The 18,779-nt window shown below is 47.3% G+C and overlaps 1 protein-coding gene across 1 annotated transcript; it reads right to left on the bottom strand.

Moving 5' to 3' along the window:
* Window positions 1-5,951: 5,951 nt before the first annotated feature.
* PTHLH (parathyroid hormone like hormone) lies at window positions 5,952-17,520 on the bottom strand. Its single transcript, XM_084765564.1, has 4 exons — window positions 16,950-17,520; window positions 16,632-16,756; window positions 10,776-11,192; window positions 5,952-6,435 (listed from the first exon to the last, which is right to left on the bottom strand). Exons 2-4 carry the CDS (start codon window positions 16,733-16,735, stop codon window positions 6,426-6,428), a joined length of 531 nt encoding a protein of 176 aa, XP_084621690.1. The 5' UTR covers window positions 16,736-16,756; window positions 16,950-17,520; the 3' UTR covers window positions 5,952-6,425.
* Window positions 17,521-18,779: the final 1,259 nt, after the last annotated feature.

The following is an 18,779-nucleotide window of genomic DNA, read 5'->3' as shown; positions in this document are numbered from 1 at the left end:
AGATAGTAAGCAACGGCCGGACATGCGCAGACATGAAGAATAAATGCCCGAGCTTCATGTAAGCCACACTGACCTTTGCTTTCTACCGGATGGACTCTGGCCTGTGACAGTGTGAAAAATGTGACGTGTCTGAGTGAGAAGGGCACAGGGGCAGCAGAAACTGTGCGGGCTGTAAGCGCAGGCTTCCTGATTGGGGCAGGTAGGTGGTTGCAACTCTTCAGACAACGCAGGGAGAACGTGACAAAGATAAGCTTGTTTGATGGGTGCTGCCTTTTACTGCAGTTAAAGGCACACGTATGCCCCGACGCAGTGAGTCAAGAGAAGGCTGATCCTCCATTTCCCAAGCTTCTGTCTGCCTTTGGGAGGCAATGGCATCTGTTTGGTCCATTTCTTTAAGCAAGCGTTCAGCGGGAAGTGGGAAGACAGGCAGCTTTGAGCAGCTGAGAGTCCTTACCAGAGACACACAGGGAAGAGCATGTCGCTGATTTTACAGCTGGGGCGGGTTAGGTTTCCCCAGGGAAGTGTGAATGACTCAGTCTATTCTTCCACCACGGGGTACCTCCAAAACAGAGCCTAGTGGTCTGCTAACAGTCCCTGGCTGGTTTTTAAAAGGGAAAAATGTCCACCCCTACCCCCTGCACCCTGGTGACTGAAGGTAGCCTTTCCTCTAAATCAAGTAGATCTGAATGGAAGCCTTTTACCTTAAATAACTGATGTGTCTATAGAGGTGACAGACAATGCCTAGTCTACCATGGAAGGGGACAGAAGACACTCTTCTCCCTTTTCTCTGTGTCCTGTAGAAGTAAATAAGTCACCTAAAGCCAACCCAGAAGCAGGAACCTTGTGAAAGAGTATTTGACGCCCTGTCATTGTTTGTCCCTGTGTGGCAGTGGGCACACACATCTGCTGGCTGGTGGAGGGGGCAGTGGCCGGCAGCGTTTCTGAGTGTCTGTGGAGGAGTGGAAGGGCTCTGCAAGAAGCCGAGCATTCAGCAGAAAGCCAGTCTGCCAGGGGGGAGGGGGCGGGCAGGGAGAGTGGGCCTTGGAAAAACTGAATGCTGAAGTTTTGGAGCAGGTTGAAAGGTAACAGGAGGGGAACGGTCTCCTCTCCAAGGTGGTCCCATTTTAAATATGTTTTAACCTTCTTACAAAAAGTGGCTCTCTGTGTATGCTTACACACTGCCTGCCAACCAGAGCTCCCGCCCGCCCTTGCCACCTCCCTGAGAGCCATAGCTGCTCACTCCTGGGTTCTGTAGACACCTGGGCATCCTGGCGCTCTCTCTCTCTCTCTCTCTCTCTCTCTCTCTCTCTCTCTCTCTCTCTCTCTGTGTGTGTGTGTGTAGAGAAAGACACAGAGACAGAGAAAGTGAGAAAGAGAGAAAATGAGAGAAAGACACAGAAACAGAGAAGGAGTTAGAGGAAGAAAGAGTGCAACACAGACAGAAGCAGAGACAAGACAGAAGGAAAGACTGACACACAGAGAAAGAGACAAATGAAGAGACCTTTAGGGACAGAAAGAGAAAAAGGAAGCTAGGGACAGAGGGAACCAAAGAGGAGATGACAAAGAGACAGAGATAAAGATGAGAGAGAGGGAGGGGGGGAAGGGAGAGAGAGAGCACTAGCAAGCCTTGGAAGAGTCCCTTCAGGCAGAAGCTAGCAGGAAGTGCCCTGGGGGAGCAGGAAGCAGGAACTGACTAGAAGTTTGATTCTCAGACCCACTATTTCCCTGAACTCAATGACGAGCAGCCAGAACTCAGCTCTCCTGTGACAGTGGCAAGTTTTTTCACAGGGTTCTCTGGCATGGAGTGGAGCTTGCTGTGAACCTGGCAAGTCTAGTCTAAGGTGGAGTTGCACAGCCTGCAAGACAGACTAAGCACCCGTCTCTGTGGCTGTCTGCACAGATTGTGGCCGATCGCAAACAAGGCCAGTGCGCACACATAGCAGGCTCCCAGGAACAATGAATATTCACTCCGCAACGGTGCCAATTTGTTCTCTTTGACATAGTAGTTTTTGTAACATTGTAAATGCCATAAGATGCATGACTTTCGTTCTAGAAGAAGAGGACTGTTATGGGTAAGGCAGCCCGCTCTCTTCTTCCACGTGTGGGGCGGCCAGCTCCCGTCTCTTCAGCGCTTGCTGTTCATGTTGATGCCTGGTTTCACGAGCCCTTGGGATGAAGGAAGCGGTGACTGATGGGGACCTGGAGTTACTACGTGCAACAAGGGTCCGCGTGTTATTGTTCTGCGTTTGTTTTGTACGCTATGGGCCTCAACAGAGCCCTTTCCCAGCAGCTTCTCAGTAACAACTTTGCTATTTGTGACTATTAATTATCTTACTCAAATGGAAGATGGATGGACTAGCTTTCCTTTCAGACCCCCAAGGCTGTGTGTGCTCGGCAGGGAGCAGGAGTCTTTAGCAAACAATCCATTTTTCAAGGGTGACACACCTCGTGTTTATTCCAATTTATAAATGTCTTTCAGCTCTTAGGAAGACGTTTTGAAGTTTAATTAAAATGCAATTTTAAAAACATAAGCCATTCGTGTTGCACGCGTGCTAGGGAACTTACACAGAAACACGAACGCTCGCATCCTGATGCCGGCGGGGTCTGGTTTGGGATCTGTGTACATTAATCTTCTGTCAAAAGAGCAGCGTGCCTCGTCTGCACAGCTGGGCCCTGTGGGTAACTTCTATGCTGGGTATTCACGGGAAGAGAACATGATATTTTAAATTCTCCTCCCTTCCTGTGGGAGGTGGCTGTACCCTCAACACAAGCCCTTACTTCTTGGGCTTGTGGAACTGGAAAAGTCGCTGTGAAACCAGAGGCTGAGGAACAGAGGGCGGCACTCTGGTGCGTGGTGGCAAGCTGGGAGCTGCTACTCCCTAAATTTCCTGTTACTGCAATGAGAGAAGGGCGCGAGGTGGGAGTCGGAAACAGCACAAGCTCAGAACCATCTCCTGACTCCAGAGGCGTTGTTTAGTCTTCTCATGAGAGCTTATTGGATGCTGTTGTTTGTGTGTTAAGGTTGCTGTAAGGTGTTGGGAGTTGAACTAAGGAACCTACCAGAGGATTAGGGAGCCAGCAAGGCACAGTGTTCCTCATGAGACATGAACCCCATCACGTGGAGGCAGAATTCCATGGAATTCCATTCTAGCTCCTGCCTTTGAGGAGCCCAGGTGAGACCTCAAGAGGGACCTGGAACCTGGCATCTCTATGGTAGAGAATCCTTCATAGTAGGTGGCCTTGTATGTAATACTGGGTCAAGACAGGAAGGGGAACAGGAAGCTCTGGCTCTTGGGATGGACTAGGTTCTCAGTTTCAGGAAGTGCTCTTGGAACACTTCCTAGTTGGAGCTCCCGTCAAGTCTCCTGCACTTACGGACGATGAAGGCCCTGCTGGCTCAGCCTCTGTCCGCAGCGAGTCCTGTCTTACCGTGAACTCTGCGGGCAGAGGGGAAAGTAGCGACTGAGCTATAAGGAAGTTGCTCTAAAACTCAGCTGGCCGTCAGAGGTGACACCTGGGGTTGGAATAAAAATTCTAGCATAAGTTCAGGTGTGTTGAGCGTGGCTGGGCACCGGCGATGGGCAGCTCAGTGGTTAGTTAATGGACAGATACAGGGTAGAAAGGAAAGGCCATGACATGGTGTGTGAGAGCATTTTGGATTTGGAAACGTTGGCTGACTCTGTCCTTGTGTGAAGCAGGCGTACAGCGCTTGAGGGATCCCCAGGTTTCTTTGCACAGCCTTCTAGACACCCCAACCATCACGTTCGTACGCTTGCCTGCTCCCAAGAGATGGTTGTTTCTCTACGTCTTCACCTTGACACTGTCAGTAGGCCAAACTAACATTTGTAACAAGGAAGGGCGATGCCAGTGTGGACTTTCAACGTTTCTAAGGTGACATTGTTAACCTGAGTTTTCTGCTTGTAATGGAGCTCAGGATAGCTGAGCTGTGTCACAAAGCCACACTTCACAATGGCAGCTGAGGAAGCAGGGGCCGTATATACAGCTTTACAGACTAGTGTCCCTTGGAGTGAACGCTGCACTTAATTAACCCCAGATCTCTGTATGAATAAAGACCAAGCGGTCCACTGGCAGACTTAGCTTCTTTTGCTTAATTTCAGAGTTCCCCGGGCCAACTCGCCTCACTGAAATTGTTAGTGCTTCATGAACACTATCAGGATCAAGGTTAAGCTGTGGTGGGGCAGAGTGCAATTTGCTGCATTTATTTATGTTGATTTTATTTTTAGTCTTAATTTTGTACTTGTGTTTCTCTGAAGGTAATCTTGTCCCCTTTATGTTCCCATCACATCATCCTGCAATGGTATTTTGGACCACTGCCAGAGAAGCCAGCATACCTAAGATAACGATGGTGTCAAGAAAGATTTGGTAGGAGCTGGTGTCAGAAGAGGCCACACATTTCCTTTTTCTGTTCCTAGGATTGGGCTACATAGAGATGGCTTGCATTTAAAGGGCCAACCATACCTTATTATCTCAGTATTTGCCAAATGTTCATTCTAAAAAACCATTTTTTTCTCTCTCTGTCCTTTAAAAAATATATTTAGACAGGATCCCTCTATGTAGCCCTGGCTATTCTAGAACATACTATGTAGAACAGGCTGGCCTTGAACTCATACCGGTGTTTACCTCCCAAGTTCTGTGATTGGAGGCAAGTGCCACCGTGCCTGGCTTACGAATACACCTTTCATGGGAGCAACTTATAAAGTCTGGGCACAGTTTTACCAAGGTTTAGACTCTCAGATGAAGTTTGAGGTGTTTCAATGCACTTGTACTAGGCAGGGCTAGACCACACCCCTTAGCCTCTGAGTACTCCTTAGGTGTGAAAACACATGGCTGGAGCACACCCCTTAGCCTCTGAGTACTCCTTAGGTGTGAAAACACATGGCTGGAGCATACCCCTTAGCCTCTGAGTACTCCTTAGGTGTGAAAACACAGGGCTGGAGCACACCCCTTAGCCTCTGAGTACTCCTTAGGTGTGAAAACCATCTCTGACGATGCATAAGTAGAAGTAAGTTCAGTTTCTCTCATTTACCTGCCAAGATAGCCTTGTGATCCTCATAGATGGCGAGAAGACAGCTATGAGACTCAGGACAGTATTGATAAACTTGGTCCAAATGCATCATTTCATAGTTTCCTGTAGACAGTGTTGTGTTGGTGCATGCAATCTGCACATTGCTGTGGAAGAACCCTGGGGGAAGTTAACTGCATTGTACTTCCTAAGTGCCTTGAAGCATCTCATAGACATGGAATAGGATGCTGGGCGTTGACAGAACACTCCTTGGCGTGCATGTGTCTGACTCATAGGGTGCCTTATGCTGAACACAGTTAAAGAGCACATTTCAAACCAGGGGGCAGTACGCATGCCTTTAATCCTAGCACTTGGGGAAGGGAGAGCCAGGCAGATCTCTGAGAGAGTCCCAGGACAGCAGGAGCTACACAGAGAAACCCTGTCCTGAGAAAACAACAAAACAGAACACAATTCCCAAGTTCCCAAGCAGATCTGCTATTGTTAAGAACGAGAGAAAGGCCTTTGCAAGCTAAGCTTTACAGTGGCGGATCTTGTTCAAAGTCTCAAGGTCTTGGGCCTGCTTCTCTCTCTGGGTTTTAACTCCGGAAAACCTTCTTCAACCCTTTCTCCTGACTTCTCTGATGATGATGATGATGATGATGATGATGATGATGATGATGTTGATAATTTTTGACATTTCTTGACTTAATTTCAACTTGCTGTTCAACCACTCTATTGACTCGAACTGAAATATTGGACAAAATGCATTTTAAGTGGTTTTAAACTAAAAGCTAATGTGGACATAACCAGAACAGATGCCCCCATAAACATAGTCAGCATAGGCCATGTTCAGGTAGAATTAAAAGAGTTATATTGTGTTTCTCTGATTAGAAACTCTAAAGGAAAAAATTCACATCACGATTCATGGTGTAATTAGATTATATTTTATTAGACATTTCTTTACAAATCTAAAATACTGCCATTTTTACATGCACAGAGGGAAATCAGTCTAGATAATTACATTTCAGCACTCATTAAAACCAACCACAAAATAGAGACATTTTTTTGAGTTGAATTCATCAACGTACTTGATATGTATACCTAAAGTGCATTATGTTACAAAAAAAAAAAAAAAAAAGGGTCAGCAGCACCGAGATACATTTACAAATAAATACATCAGTTGACAAAATAAATTATGGTAACAGTGACAAGAATAATTGGATTAGCCTTGGCAAAAAAGAAAAAAAGAATATTCACATGACCAATGTGCAGTTTCCTGGGGAGACAGCTTGATCCCAGCGCATTTACAGTATGTACAGGCAATAAATATGTCACATACTTTCCATATGTTTACTATTACAAAATCCTGTAACGTGTCCTTGGAAGATCTGCGGGGAAAGTTTCAATGCGTCCTGTGAAGACAAAAGAAGAAAAGAGAGAGAGAGGTTAATCTTCCTTACAGATGGGCAGCATGCAATAAAAAAAAACAAACCATGAATAAGAACAGCAGGTCTCAGCGGGGGAAGATGGAGGGACTCCAAGCATTCCCTGTGGACGGCATCACTTGGGAGTCCACCAAATAGGAAGTTCAGTGTGGCACAGACAGAAAAGGGAGAGCCACAGCTGCGTGGCAGCCAGCGTGGCAGCAAAGCAGCACGGTGGAGGGCCTGCATGTGAGGCGAGACCGGGACAGCCGTCCCCAGCACTCCTCACTTATTTCTCACTTCTCAGCACTACTGCGTGGTCGAGAGTTTGTTTACTCTGCTTGGCGCTCACTTAGCTGTGGATGTGACCACGGGTGAGAATGTGCTGCACTCACATGGACGGGACCTGTCGGCCTTTGAGCTGTCTTTACACACTCGTAATGAAGCTGAGACTGGATTTTAGTCTTCAAAGAGAAAAACCAAGAAGTACTTGTCTCTCGTGTTCTGTCTGGTATGTTTGGGTGGATTTTTCAAAAGAAACAAAAAAAAACTTTTTATTTTTTTTATTTTTTTTTATTTTTAAGAGAGGCCGTCACTTGTATAGCCCAGATCAGTCTTAAACTTGCAATGCCCCTGTCTCAGCTTCCCAAGTACTGGACTTGCAGGTGTGTGCCACCACACTCTACATAAAAGTCTATTTTAAACAACAAGAGGTCTGAATAAACTGAGTTTCTATCGCTGTGTCTGCGTGACCATTGCTAGTGGTGGGTTCATGTATTTTTAGTTAGTGCGGTGACTGTAGTGACAGTGCGAGCACAGGGGCAGGGGAACTCTGAGGGCTTCTTGCTCCCTCTCTCTTCTCTTTGTAAAGTCTATTTCAGTGAACACATACTCATTTATAAGGAAATGGTCACGGGGTAGGAATTGACTGTGTCGTTGAATTCACAGGCGGATGTGTGGGTGGGATCCTCTGCTGCAGACATGTGTGGGTGTCAGAATCAAAGTCTTGACCAGTGTGGGGTGTCATGTGCAACTGAAAGGAAGAAAACTTGCTAACATGTAGGGGCTTAAGGAGTGGACTCTTTAGTAGTTTTGGTTGGAATATTTAAATAGCTTCTAACAGCAGAGAAAAAGAAAGCTTAAGACAGATATTTGAACTGGATAGATGTTGTCAGGAAAGCAAATAATAACAATAATAATAATAATAATAATAATAATAATAATAATAATATGATAATAATTAACTTCAAAATTCACTAGTGTGTCATGCGTTGACTGAAATGTGTCTTACTTTACTCAGTGGCAGTTATTGAATGAGTTCAAGAGAAACGAAAGTGAGAATTAATTTTAAACAATTAGTTTTCTCAAAAAGAAAAAAAAAAGGAAAAGGTAAGGTATCAAGGAGTAAATTTTTACCCTAACTGGGCTTTACTTGACTTTTTCTTTCTGAATTGGTCTTTACTAAAAGTACATATTGGAAAAGTGAAATAAAATATATCATATGGCCAGTATGTGTGTGTGAGTGTGTGTGTGTGTGTGTGTGTGCGTGTGCGTGTGCGTGTGTGTGTGTGTGTGTGTGTGTGTGAGAGAGAGAGAGAGAGAGAGAGAGAGAGAGAGAGAGAGAGAGAGAGAGAGAGAGAGAGAATATGCTTAGAATTTTAGTTTTTTGACCACTGGAAAGCTTTCATATTTTTCTAACAGCATTTTTCAAGTCAGAGGATGATTTTCAGACATGAGTCCTTACTGTATCTGGGCATCTCATGTTAAACATCAAAAATGTTAATGTCATCTTAAAACTGAAAGTTTTATATATATATATATATATATTTTTTTTTTTTCTGAACAGCTTGTAGGAGAGGAAATATGTAATTTCCTTGGTAGTTTCCCTTAAGAAAATATATAATAATATATATACTAAAACTCACACCTGCCACTTCCATCACCTCTGACACACACACATCATATATATATGTATATATATGTGTGTATATATGTATATATATGTATTCACACACACACACACACACACACACACACACACACACACACACACACACACACCATATAGCCCTGACTTAAATGATGTCCTTAAAAGGTTGCTCACGCACAGTCCTAGTGTGAAGATGCCATGTGGACCCTGCGTGTGAGTGTCCATGCACATTCTGAGTGTGTAACTCCCGGACGCTACCCTCCTTTGTGGCTACTTTCAGCCTGTGCCTGGCTTTGCTTAGGATGCTGCCTCGTTTTTTTGCTAGATGCATTTTAACAAAGGCTTAGCCCTGGGCACAAGAACTGATGAATGTTGACTGTCAACAACTTTTCAGAGACCTGAAGACAGATGCAGGCTTTCAAGGAAGAAAAAAGCATTTGTGAAAACTATTTATGCTTCTGTTTCTGCGGTTCTAGTGTGGACATGAGTACGTTGTAAGGTAATTGATGGAAGCAGGACTTAGCCAGAGAGTCGTTTGCATTAGTTATACATGCATTCTATTCACATCTTAACGAACACTGCGTAGGTCAGTGAGCGCAGGCCCCGTTAACCAGGCGCAGAGCAGACCACTCAGTGTGCTTGAGAGATTGCAAATGCTGCTGCCCATCAAATAATGAGCCTGTAACATATTCAGGGTAACTTCTGTGTTAGTTACTGTTTTTAAATGGATTTGCTGAGAGAGAGAAATGGCTGGGCATTGCTTCAGACTCCCCCTTGAACTGTGTGAACTCTGTAGCCCTGTCTGCACTGAGGCACAGCTCAGCCGGGGGACCTGGGCTGGTGAGATCACGAAGGGCATAGGATGTGTTCTTGTGTGGCTTTCCTCTCTCTGTCAAGCCCCACAGAAGTTCCATAACAGCCAAACAAAACGGCAGCTCCTCTCAGTGGGTGTATGTGGAGAAGTCTGCGCCAACACAACGCTTGCCCCTGCTCTGGGAAAGGGATCAAACCCCGTTAGGGTGGGGCGGGGGTGGGGTGCACAGCCCAGTTCCACAGACTAACTCAGTTCTCCAGTGCTGAAGTGTTTTGGTTTCCCGTGTTGTCAAATGAAGTTAATACCTGTCCCCCTTTGCCTGGTAGACACTTGGCTGCTTGCCACATAAAACACACAGCACACACACACACACACGCACACGCACACACACACACACACACACACACCTACACCTACACCTACACGAAGTAGACAAAGCTAAGTCTCTGGGTGCCACAGCAACAGCTTGCCAGCAGGTAACTGCATCCACTTTTCTCTTAACTCCATGAGCTTGGCATTTCGTCACAGAAGACAAAAGCACGTGTTAGGGTGAGTCTTCATTTGCTCAAGGAGGTGAACTTTGTTAATGTTAGACCGACCCTGAGTCAGTCAGCTCTGTAAACAGTGCCTGTATCTGGGGGCGACGGTGAGTGGGCTGCGGGGTTGTTACCAGGGGAAAGCCATGCCAACTTGCTGTGCAGGACATGAGAAAACCTAAAACCTAAGCTAAGACTGGAACCTGTAAGAGAGTTCTGTTTTCTTGAGGGGCTAGGAACCAGCTCAGCTAATTAAAAGTAGTTAAAAATCAAATAAATACAAGGTATGTGTTTCAAAAAATAACTTAATGTCTTTCTATTAAAATAAGGTAGAAATTTAGTGAAATGCATTTAATTAAATAATGTGCGAATGGCTCAGAAGTTCTTATGTAATGTATTGCCTGGCCATGTTGGTGACAACTCCTTCTGACTTTGAAAAGAATGAAAGAAAAACGGGAGATGGGCGGGGCGGGGGGGGGAACTAGCAGGAAAGTTTTACAAGATGTTGATTCGAGGAACAAGTATAATTACCCAGCAAACTATGATGTTTGCTAGGAATGGGATTTCTTTCTTCTTTCTTTCTTCTTTCTTTCTTTCTTTCTTTCTTTCTTTTTTTCTGCCCCCCCCACCCCAGACAGGATTTTTGTGTAGCCTTGACTGTCCTGAACTTACTTTGTAGATCAGCCTGGCCTCGAACTTACAATGGTCCACCTTCTATGGCTCTGCTGGTGGGCTATACTTAGAATCCCTGAGTTTTCTAGCCTAGGGCAGGAGATTGCTTTGAGCTCATAGTCATCCTGGGCTATGAGGAAGACACTGCCTGGGGTGGGGGGGTGGGACAGAGAAAGGAAGGAAGAAGGGAAGGGGAGGGCGGGAAGAGGAAAGGAGGAAGGCAGGAAGGAAGGCAGGAAGGAAGGAAGTTGGGCTGGGTGTGTGGCCTACACTGGTTTTAAATCTTGTAGTCAGGGATCAGCACATCGAAGATTCTTGGTCTCCTGGACCAGGCAGAGGGAGGCAGGGGAAGCCCATTGCGCACAGCGGCTGGTACCTTGAGCTGGGCTCCAGCAAGGTCCTGGAGGTGTGGGGCAGGGCGTCCTCCAGCAGGCCACTCCCAGCAGTGTCCGGCCAGGTGGACCGAGTCCTTCGCTTCTTCTTCTCCTGCTCCTTGCGTTTGCCGGGCTTGCCTTTTTTCTTCTTCCCAGGCGTCTTGTGCGGCTGCTCTTTGTACGTCTCCACCTTGTTGGTTTCCTGAGTTAGGTATCTGCCCTCGTCATCTGAGCCGAACCGCACGGGGTGGTTTTTGGTGTTGGGAGCAGGTTTGGAGTTGGGGGACACCTCCGAGGTAGCTCTGATTTCGGCTGTGTGGATCTCTGCGATCAGGTGGTGGAGGAAGAAACGGCGGCGCAGGTCCTGGATGGATTTGCCCTTGTCATGCAGCAGCTGATGCTCCGACACCGCACGCTTGCTGTAGGGAGAGAACACAGTCAGCGGAGGCCGCAGGGCCCTGCCCGTGGGTTCCTTGCAGAAATAAGCTGGGGAGTAGGGGGCAGCTAGCGTAGGGAAGGGAAATAGGAGACTTAGGAGTCAGTCCCCAAGTCTCCCCATGGTAGGAACAGGAGAATTCTTGGGGGGTCATTTGTATAAAGGGGTCATCAAATTCAGCTCCCATGCGTGCTCAGAAAAGAGGCTGAGTCACAAAGCCTTGCTCAGCATGTGCGAGGCCCTGGGTTCGGTCCTCAGCACTGCAAGTACATAATAAAGAATAAAATAAGTTGCTCGGAGGCATTGCTGCAGAAGATCTAATTAGGTGACCGACCCTAACTGGGGGCTGCCTCGTCACATTTTCCAGAATTCTGCTGGAGAAACAAACCCTGTTTCCCCCAGCTTTTCTGGAACAAGCAGAATCCCAGGAAACGCAGATTAAGCTGCTTTAAGCAAGCACCCTCCAGTCTCATGTGCGCACGCACACTGTAAGATAGCGCTAACACAGACAGCTGAAGGCAGCAAGTGTGAGAGTAAGGCAGGAAGCCTGGTGGAGGACGGAAAGGGAATGCTGTCTGGGGAAACATAGAACCAAGATGCAAGAATGTCCCAGAATGGCTCAGCAGGAACCTGCATGAGAAGGTGGGGGTGGGGGTGAGGGAGGGGAGGGGGTTGGGGGAGGGGGTGGGGGTGGGGAGGGGGGTGGGGGTGGCAAGTAGATAAGTTTTCCCCTAAAGTAGTGGCCTCTGCCTGGATGAGAGCCCTCTATGTCTCGGGTGCTTCGATGTTTGTTTTTTCATAAAAAAAAATCTCAGAGGGGCCAAGTGTGACAGTGAACACCCATAATTCTGGGGCCCAGGAAGCCAAGGCATGTAGGCTGCCCTGAGCTTAGGCCATCTATATTTTGGGATGACACACATTACTCTGTCATACCAGTCTTCAGACTTGCTTGAATTTACACATTCTTTTCTCCTTTCTTCCTTCCTCCTTCCCTTCCTTCCTTCCTTCCTTCCTTCCTTCCTTCCTTCCTTCCTTCTTTCCCTCCTTCAGCCTCCTGAGTGCTGGGATCCAGGCGTGCAGCATCATATAAAGCTTTTAATTAAGTTTTAGACCAAGTTCAGTTTCCCCCAATGGGCCATCCTTCTGAAATGGCTTCTCTTCAGAAGTGTCTGAGTGCATTTCACAGGCCCGCTTCCTAAGCATTCTTACTTGACTCTCACAAGAATGCCCCCCCTTTTGCCTTCTTAATAGGGCTTGGTGAGCCACTCAGAGAAACAGCATCATTAGGCCCATTTTAAAGATGGGAAAGACAGGTGTGGAGGTATGAGATGACTTTTCCCAGTCTACAAAGTTCACAAAGCAGGGTTCTGATTCTTAAAAGTCAAGATTATCTTTTTAATGCTCCCAACACATTCTCCAGCCCAACCAAGGCAGAAAGGAGTGCTACAGAAATGGGACAGGAAGCTCAGGGCACAGCACAGCAGGCCCCATGAGGATGATGATGGGCCGGCCACAAGGAAGCCAACCCTAACCCTTGAAGACCAACTCCACCCAAAGTCGTTTTCATCAGCAAAATGAGGAGATTCCCAGAGCTCGTCTCACTGTGGGGGTGGGCTGGGCTCAGAATGCAGGCTTCCTTGTAGCATTTTGGTGTGGGGACTAACTTTAAACCATATAGCTTGTTAAAAAAAGAAAAAAGACATGACTTCATAGAAAGGAATTTAATAGGAGCCTGGCTTAAATGAGGCATGAAGGAGGCTCTCTTCCTTTCTGAAGGTGCCACATGTGACTAGATTAAAATCCTCTTATTCTGGTAACAGTAATCTGGTAACTTTTAATAGTCTACAAATGTGAGGTTTGGGTACAGTGTATTCATATCCTCTGGTAACATTGTAAAGGACAGAGACACTCTAATGGTGGCTTTCAAAGTATCACAATTTAGTATCTTTTACCAAAATATCCCACTAAATAGAAACTTTTCTTGATAATTAGTTGTTCTGGGGACTTTTATTTCTTGGACAATTCCTGGCTGATGTCCCTGTCTTCAAACTTATTGTACAGCTCACCTGTCTCTGAACTTGGAGACAGCCCTTTACTGGTTGGTCTGTTTGAACTAAGTAAGCCTTGCTCCTGCCTCTTGACTGGCATGGGTGTCTGTCATCTTGGCCATCCTGTCCACTGGGAATCACGGCACTTTCACAACTCAAGGTCTGTTCTTCCCTTGTGTTTTATAAAATGCAAGTAGCAGTGGAACCATGGGTTCGTGCTCCCTACCTTCTTTTGAGAAGATAGTGTTGATGTAGTAGGAAACACATTTGCATTTTTTTTGTGTGTATTTTTTTTCTATGTAGCTGGGAATGACCCAGACCCAGACTGATCATCCTGCCCCGGTCTCTCCAGTGCTGGAGTTAAAAGGTTTGCCCTGCCTGGCTTACATGGTGCTGGGGATTGAACCCAGGGCTTCATGCATCTGAGTCTCTTCCCCAGCCTAGAAAATGCAAATGTTCTTAGATGCTGACCTTACATATACTTAGAGAAAGTACTTAGTATCTTTATGACAGCTGCCTTTAAAATACCGTGGAGCATACACACCTATTTGGGAAATTGTGCTGGGCGGGGAAAGAACACCAATGGGAAATAAGGTCCATACAATGATCTACTTCCCCCAAACACAAAAGATGACACAGATAATTGACTTGAACAAACAGGATAGATCTTGGTTGTGAGAAATAAATTAAGGAGTTTTCAATGTAGATATCACTGAAGCATTTTAGCTGCAAATATGGCATCAATCATCACTGTTACTCATGATGTCTGTAAACATTTCATAGCACAGCGGCTCACATGGCTCTTATTACAAACTCTAGTGCCAGCATGGAAAAACAAGTCCGCTATTACTTGTCATCTTCTTCGATTATTGTTAAAAAAAGAAGAAGAAGAAGAAGAAGAAGAATGGGCAAAATGTTCTTCAGAGATAAATCGTACTTCGATCAAAACATAGCTGTTCTGCTAGAAAGAAATGCCTCTCTCAAGGGAGTTTTCAGAGGGAAAGGAAACTTCTCAGGAGCTGTCAAGGAACGGGGGAGTTTGAGTGTTAGCCAGTTTGAGTGTGCTAATGTGACACTCGCGGATGCATTAGGAGTCTGAGAAAAGTTCTGTGGTCCCCAGAGCAGACAGGGTTAGGGTGTTAGAGTTAGTGTGACTCACAGCCCCCGTGACTCAGTAGAAAGCTATTCCTTCATTCTGTGGAACAGACCCAATCTGGCCTAAGCAAGGCAGCCGATGATGCCCGGGCTTCTCCATCTCCCGGGGTTCCCTTGCTGTGGCAAACACGGAGAGCCACTGGCCACTGTGCTCGGCTACACAGCAGCATCTGTTCACCCCGACTTGCCAGTAGCCAGTCTGATCACGAGCTAGCCATAACTACTCAGTTCCAGTCGGCTTAGGAAGCACACTTACAATAGTCTCCTGTCTCTAAGAAGGTACCCATCTGTAGCTTAAAATAAGACCAATACGTCTTAAGCAGAGTCCCTCGGATTGGCTGCTGGGGCTTGATGGTAAGTTACAATTTCTTTCAAGGAACTAGCCTGACCGTGGGGAGTGGAAGGTACACGTTTTCTCCAGCAAGCATACAAAAACCTCTGTTTGGCTGTGGTGATTTCAACTCCCTCACTTGTTCTGGGATGAGCTACGAGGCACCAGGTATGTGAGCACCTCGTAGTTTTATAACCGTAGCGTGAGCATGTAGCGACGCTAATATATTTCACTTACAAACAGAACTAAAACAGGGTCCCTAGCTGCCAAATGGTTTCTGATGGGCAGTTCTGTAAGGTGCAAAAAAGAAAGAGTTAAGAACAACTGTAAGGGCAGCCCGGTGCTATTTTTATGCTGTCATTGTAGACTCAAGCATGGCTCATTTACTCTCTCTCAAAAGAGAAAATAGGTATTAAGCAACTTTAAAGAAGAAGTGGGCTCTGTTCCAAGACAGAAATTCTTAGCCAAATAAATACAGTATGTAAGTGTGCCTTTAAAAAAAAATCCAGTTCATCTGTATTTATATTTGGATGTTAGGTAATTGAATTTCACACAAGTCTCAAAACGAGCGAAAAGTCTGAAGACAATTTTCAGAAATGCGCCAGCAGAACACTCACTCTCAGGACAATACTGCCTTATCTGCAATACAGAGCTCCACACAACTCGCCTTAGGAGATTCATAATAGAGTTTCGTTTTCGTGCCAAGATCCAGACATGTCTAAAGTAATTTCATTTAAAGATTTTTCTGCCGAGCTAATAAGAATAGACCCAAAGCAGGCACTGAACAGTTGCCTTTTTATATACCCTTGGGAGTTGACAAGAAGCACCGGGAGCGTGGCTGTGAATATTAGGTAGATATTGCTACTTCCATTGTGAGGCGCACAAGTCCTCCTAATGTCTTCTCCAGAGCCAAACAGCTCGGTTCTTAAACTTTATGGCTTTCCCATCCTGAATAGAGTCTGCTGCTCAGAGAGCAGCCCGAAGGCACTACATGCACACTGATGAACTGCCATGCCCAGCAGGCTGTCAAGCCCTGCCTGCAGCTTCCCAAACACTGCAGTGATAGTTTGCTGGTCTACTTAGATGTATGCTTATGTCAAAGTCATAATCACTCTTCTTAAAACAAACAAACAAACAAACAAACAACAACAACAAACCCCCACCAGCTGAGAATGCCTAATACAAGCTTTCAGTCCACAATGCAAATATTTCGACTCCAGATTAAAGAACTGTTAGCAGTAATTCCAGGAAAAAGAAAGTTTCCACGCCTGAAGTCCATTTTGGACGCAAGCATACCCGCCTTTCCTGAATGGTATCGATACTAAAGTTGGAAGTTTGCCACTAAAAAGTTATTACTACCAAATTATATAATATTCTTTGTTATGTAACACAGTCCTGTTTTATATGCCTAAAATTATGTCATTGATAATAAAACTAGACGCAATTTTTTTTTTGGCTTTTCACATGCAAACTGCCACCCACGTTTAGACGTATTGGAGCTTACACACAAGTACACAGATAGTTGCTGAATCCCTTGGCTTTCTGCTGACTTTCAGAGCCTCCCTGGGTGGGTGAAGGAACCCTGGTGGTTCCCTGCAGGCAGATATCCTGCTGGTGGGGGATTCTGAGAAACACTCCTCTTAGAGAAATGCACATCAAACTCGTCTCTATCCTGTCCTTTTTGGGGGTCTCACCAGTTCTCCAGACGGCTCTACCGGGCTTAGTCCCTTGGTAGCAGGTACCGGGGTGATTGTGTCTAACTCAGGCTGGGAGCATCAGAGAAGTCTCCCAACCTTCCCAGCCCTGCGCTTCGGCATCGCCCCAGCCTGGCCACCTCTGGCGCGGGCCTTCCCCACCCCTCGCCATGGGACATGGACCAGGTACTTACAGCCTGCGGCTGAGCCCCTCCACAGAGCGCCCGCAGGAGGGCACAGAGTAGCTGAGCAGCAATACCAGGACGCTCCACCGCTGAACCAGCCTCCGCAGCATCATGCCGCTCGCGGCTCCGGGGACCTGCAAGAGTGGAACCGGAGGGTCAGTCCCGGCTCTCCATCTCTTCCTCGTACTGCCCCGCTCCCTCTTCTGGAAGCCCGTGGCTTTCCAACAGCCACTCCAAAGTCGAGGGCATCTTACAAGTTACAAGGAAAAGAAAACAAGAAAAAGAAAAAGAAAGAAAAAAGTTTTCTCTGAGCCCCAGAGCACTTACTTCTGTAGGAATCAGCGCCTCCAACTGTGCCTCTCCCAAACCACACAGGCAAAAAAGGGACCCGAGAGGGGGGAAAAAGCAACCAGAGAGCTTCCACTTGAAAGAAGAGCAAAAACTGAGCGTTTTACATAGAAGTCCGGGATGCGTGGCGCGTTGCCGTGGCTCCCATAGCAGTGTTTAGTCTTGGCGGCAGCGCTTTGGGGTTCGTGGGGCAGTGTGAACCCCTTCTTCAAACGCGAGTGTCCCGCAGGAGTCAGCTGCCCTGCGCCCTGGGCTTCTGGGTGCACAGCCACTTGCGGCAGAGCGCGTATATATACATAGCTGTCGGTCTACCTCCTCCGGTGGGCTGGTTGCTTCCGGAAAGTTGATTCCACAACGCCCTTGAACAAGTTGCAGGCGCGCGTGTCGTGGATGCGAGGGCCAGGTGGCCGCGAGGGCGGGTTCTGGCGGCGGGGCGGAGCGGAGCGGCCCAGCTGGGGCGGCGCAGGTTGGAGAGGAGCTGTGAGCCCAGCCCGGGAAGGTTCACACGCTCCCGGGGCCAACCTGCTGAGAAGTGAGCGAGTCGCAAAGAGGTGGCGCCCGAGGAACGCGCGCTGGCTGAGCAAGGGTGAGCGGGCCGGCAGGGGCGGGGAGCGCAGGGGAGTCCGGAGCCATGGAGCCCCACCCCAGCCTCAGCCCGCGTGGGCCGATCTGAAGCTCTCCTCCTCCTGAACCGGTCTGCTGCCTCCTGGCTCAGGAGCTCAGGTCCCCAAGAGCGGAACGGGCGGGCGGCAAGAGGAATCCCGGGTGGCCCGAGAGAATCACGGAGTCCCAAGCTTGCCTACAAGCTCGCGCGCAGGCAGTGCTCCAAGCCAGCATTGCTGCCTGGCCTGGCCTTCTTCTGGGGAGGGAACCATGCACTAGCACCCAGGATAGCAAAGGCGATTTCTGACCTTCCTCTTTGGGAAGGGCCGGGACATCACATCTGGAGCCGGTCCAAGAAAGGGCGCTGTGCTAGGATGAGGACCCACTTTGCGATCTCAGAGGACCAAAGCACACAGAGTCCTTCCTACCCATCCTCCTCTGATAACATACTCTATGCGCAGCTATAGATTCACCAAGTGACCCTATCCCAGTTACTTCAGAGCCAGGGAGAAAGTTTGTGTTACTGGGTCTCATCATGTAGGAAAGGGTCCAGCCAATGTGGGCGTGGATCCTAGAACCCGCTGAAATGAACGAACGCAGGAGTCACTCAAAGAAGTTTGCCTTCTAGACAATCCTGCTCATCTGTCTCTCTAGGAGGCTGGTGTGGTTCACAGATTTCAGATGATTAGCGAGCCTGACCTTTGTCAGGCCTGGGCCATCCCCTGATGCTCAACAGACTTCTGGGGCGGGTAAAGCAAGGACTTCTCCCCCTACCCCCCACCCCCAACCCCACCCCCACCCCCACCCTCAGGCACTTGGGCTGGCCAGCAGTTAAGGCTTTCAGCTGTCTTGGGTGGGGTCCCCTCTCATCAGAAGGCCTCTTCTCCTTCCCTTGATTCCTTTAAACTTCATACTTGTTAAAAAAAAAAAAAACAAAACCAAAAAAAAAAAAAAAAAAAAAAAAACCTTTTGGCTTCCTCCCACCTTAAAAAGAAACCCGGGAATTTCCACAACGTCCTTTAAGAAGTTAAGAATTTGTAACTGTTAGACTTGTTTTCATGGCATGAAAATACAACCTTTGAACCTGTGACACTTGCTCAGCGATAACCCTCCCCAAGACCCTGGGACCCTATTTGATCTGAAGTGGGGGAGCCCAGTGAGAGGAAAAGAGGGGACTCACAAGCGAACAACTCTGTTGTGGTTCCT

The sequence above is a fragment of the Acomys minous genome (genome assembly GCF_964271855.1).
Source record: "Acomys minous genome assembly, chromosome: 17".
In the NCBI taxonomy this organism is placed as follows: domain Eukaryota; kingdom Metazoa; phylum Chordata; class Mammalia; order Rodentia; family Muridae; genus Acomys; species Acomys minous.
Note: the sequence above shows the minus strand (reverse complement) of the source record. Positions and strands in the feature narration are given on the sequence as shown.

Bases quoted from the DNA above. Each gene is read 5' to 3' on its own strand.
- PTHLH (XM_084765564.1), bottom strand. From the start codon at position 16,735: ATGATGCTGCGGAGGCTGGTTCAGCGGTGGAGCGTCCTGGTATTGCTG. The intron at 11,193-16,631 runs GTAAGTACCTGG...CTCTCCCTACAG, and splicing joins GAGGGGCTCAGCCGCAGGCT to CAAGCGTGCGGTGTCGGAGC.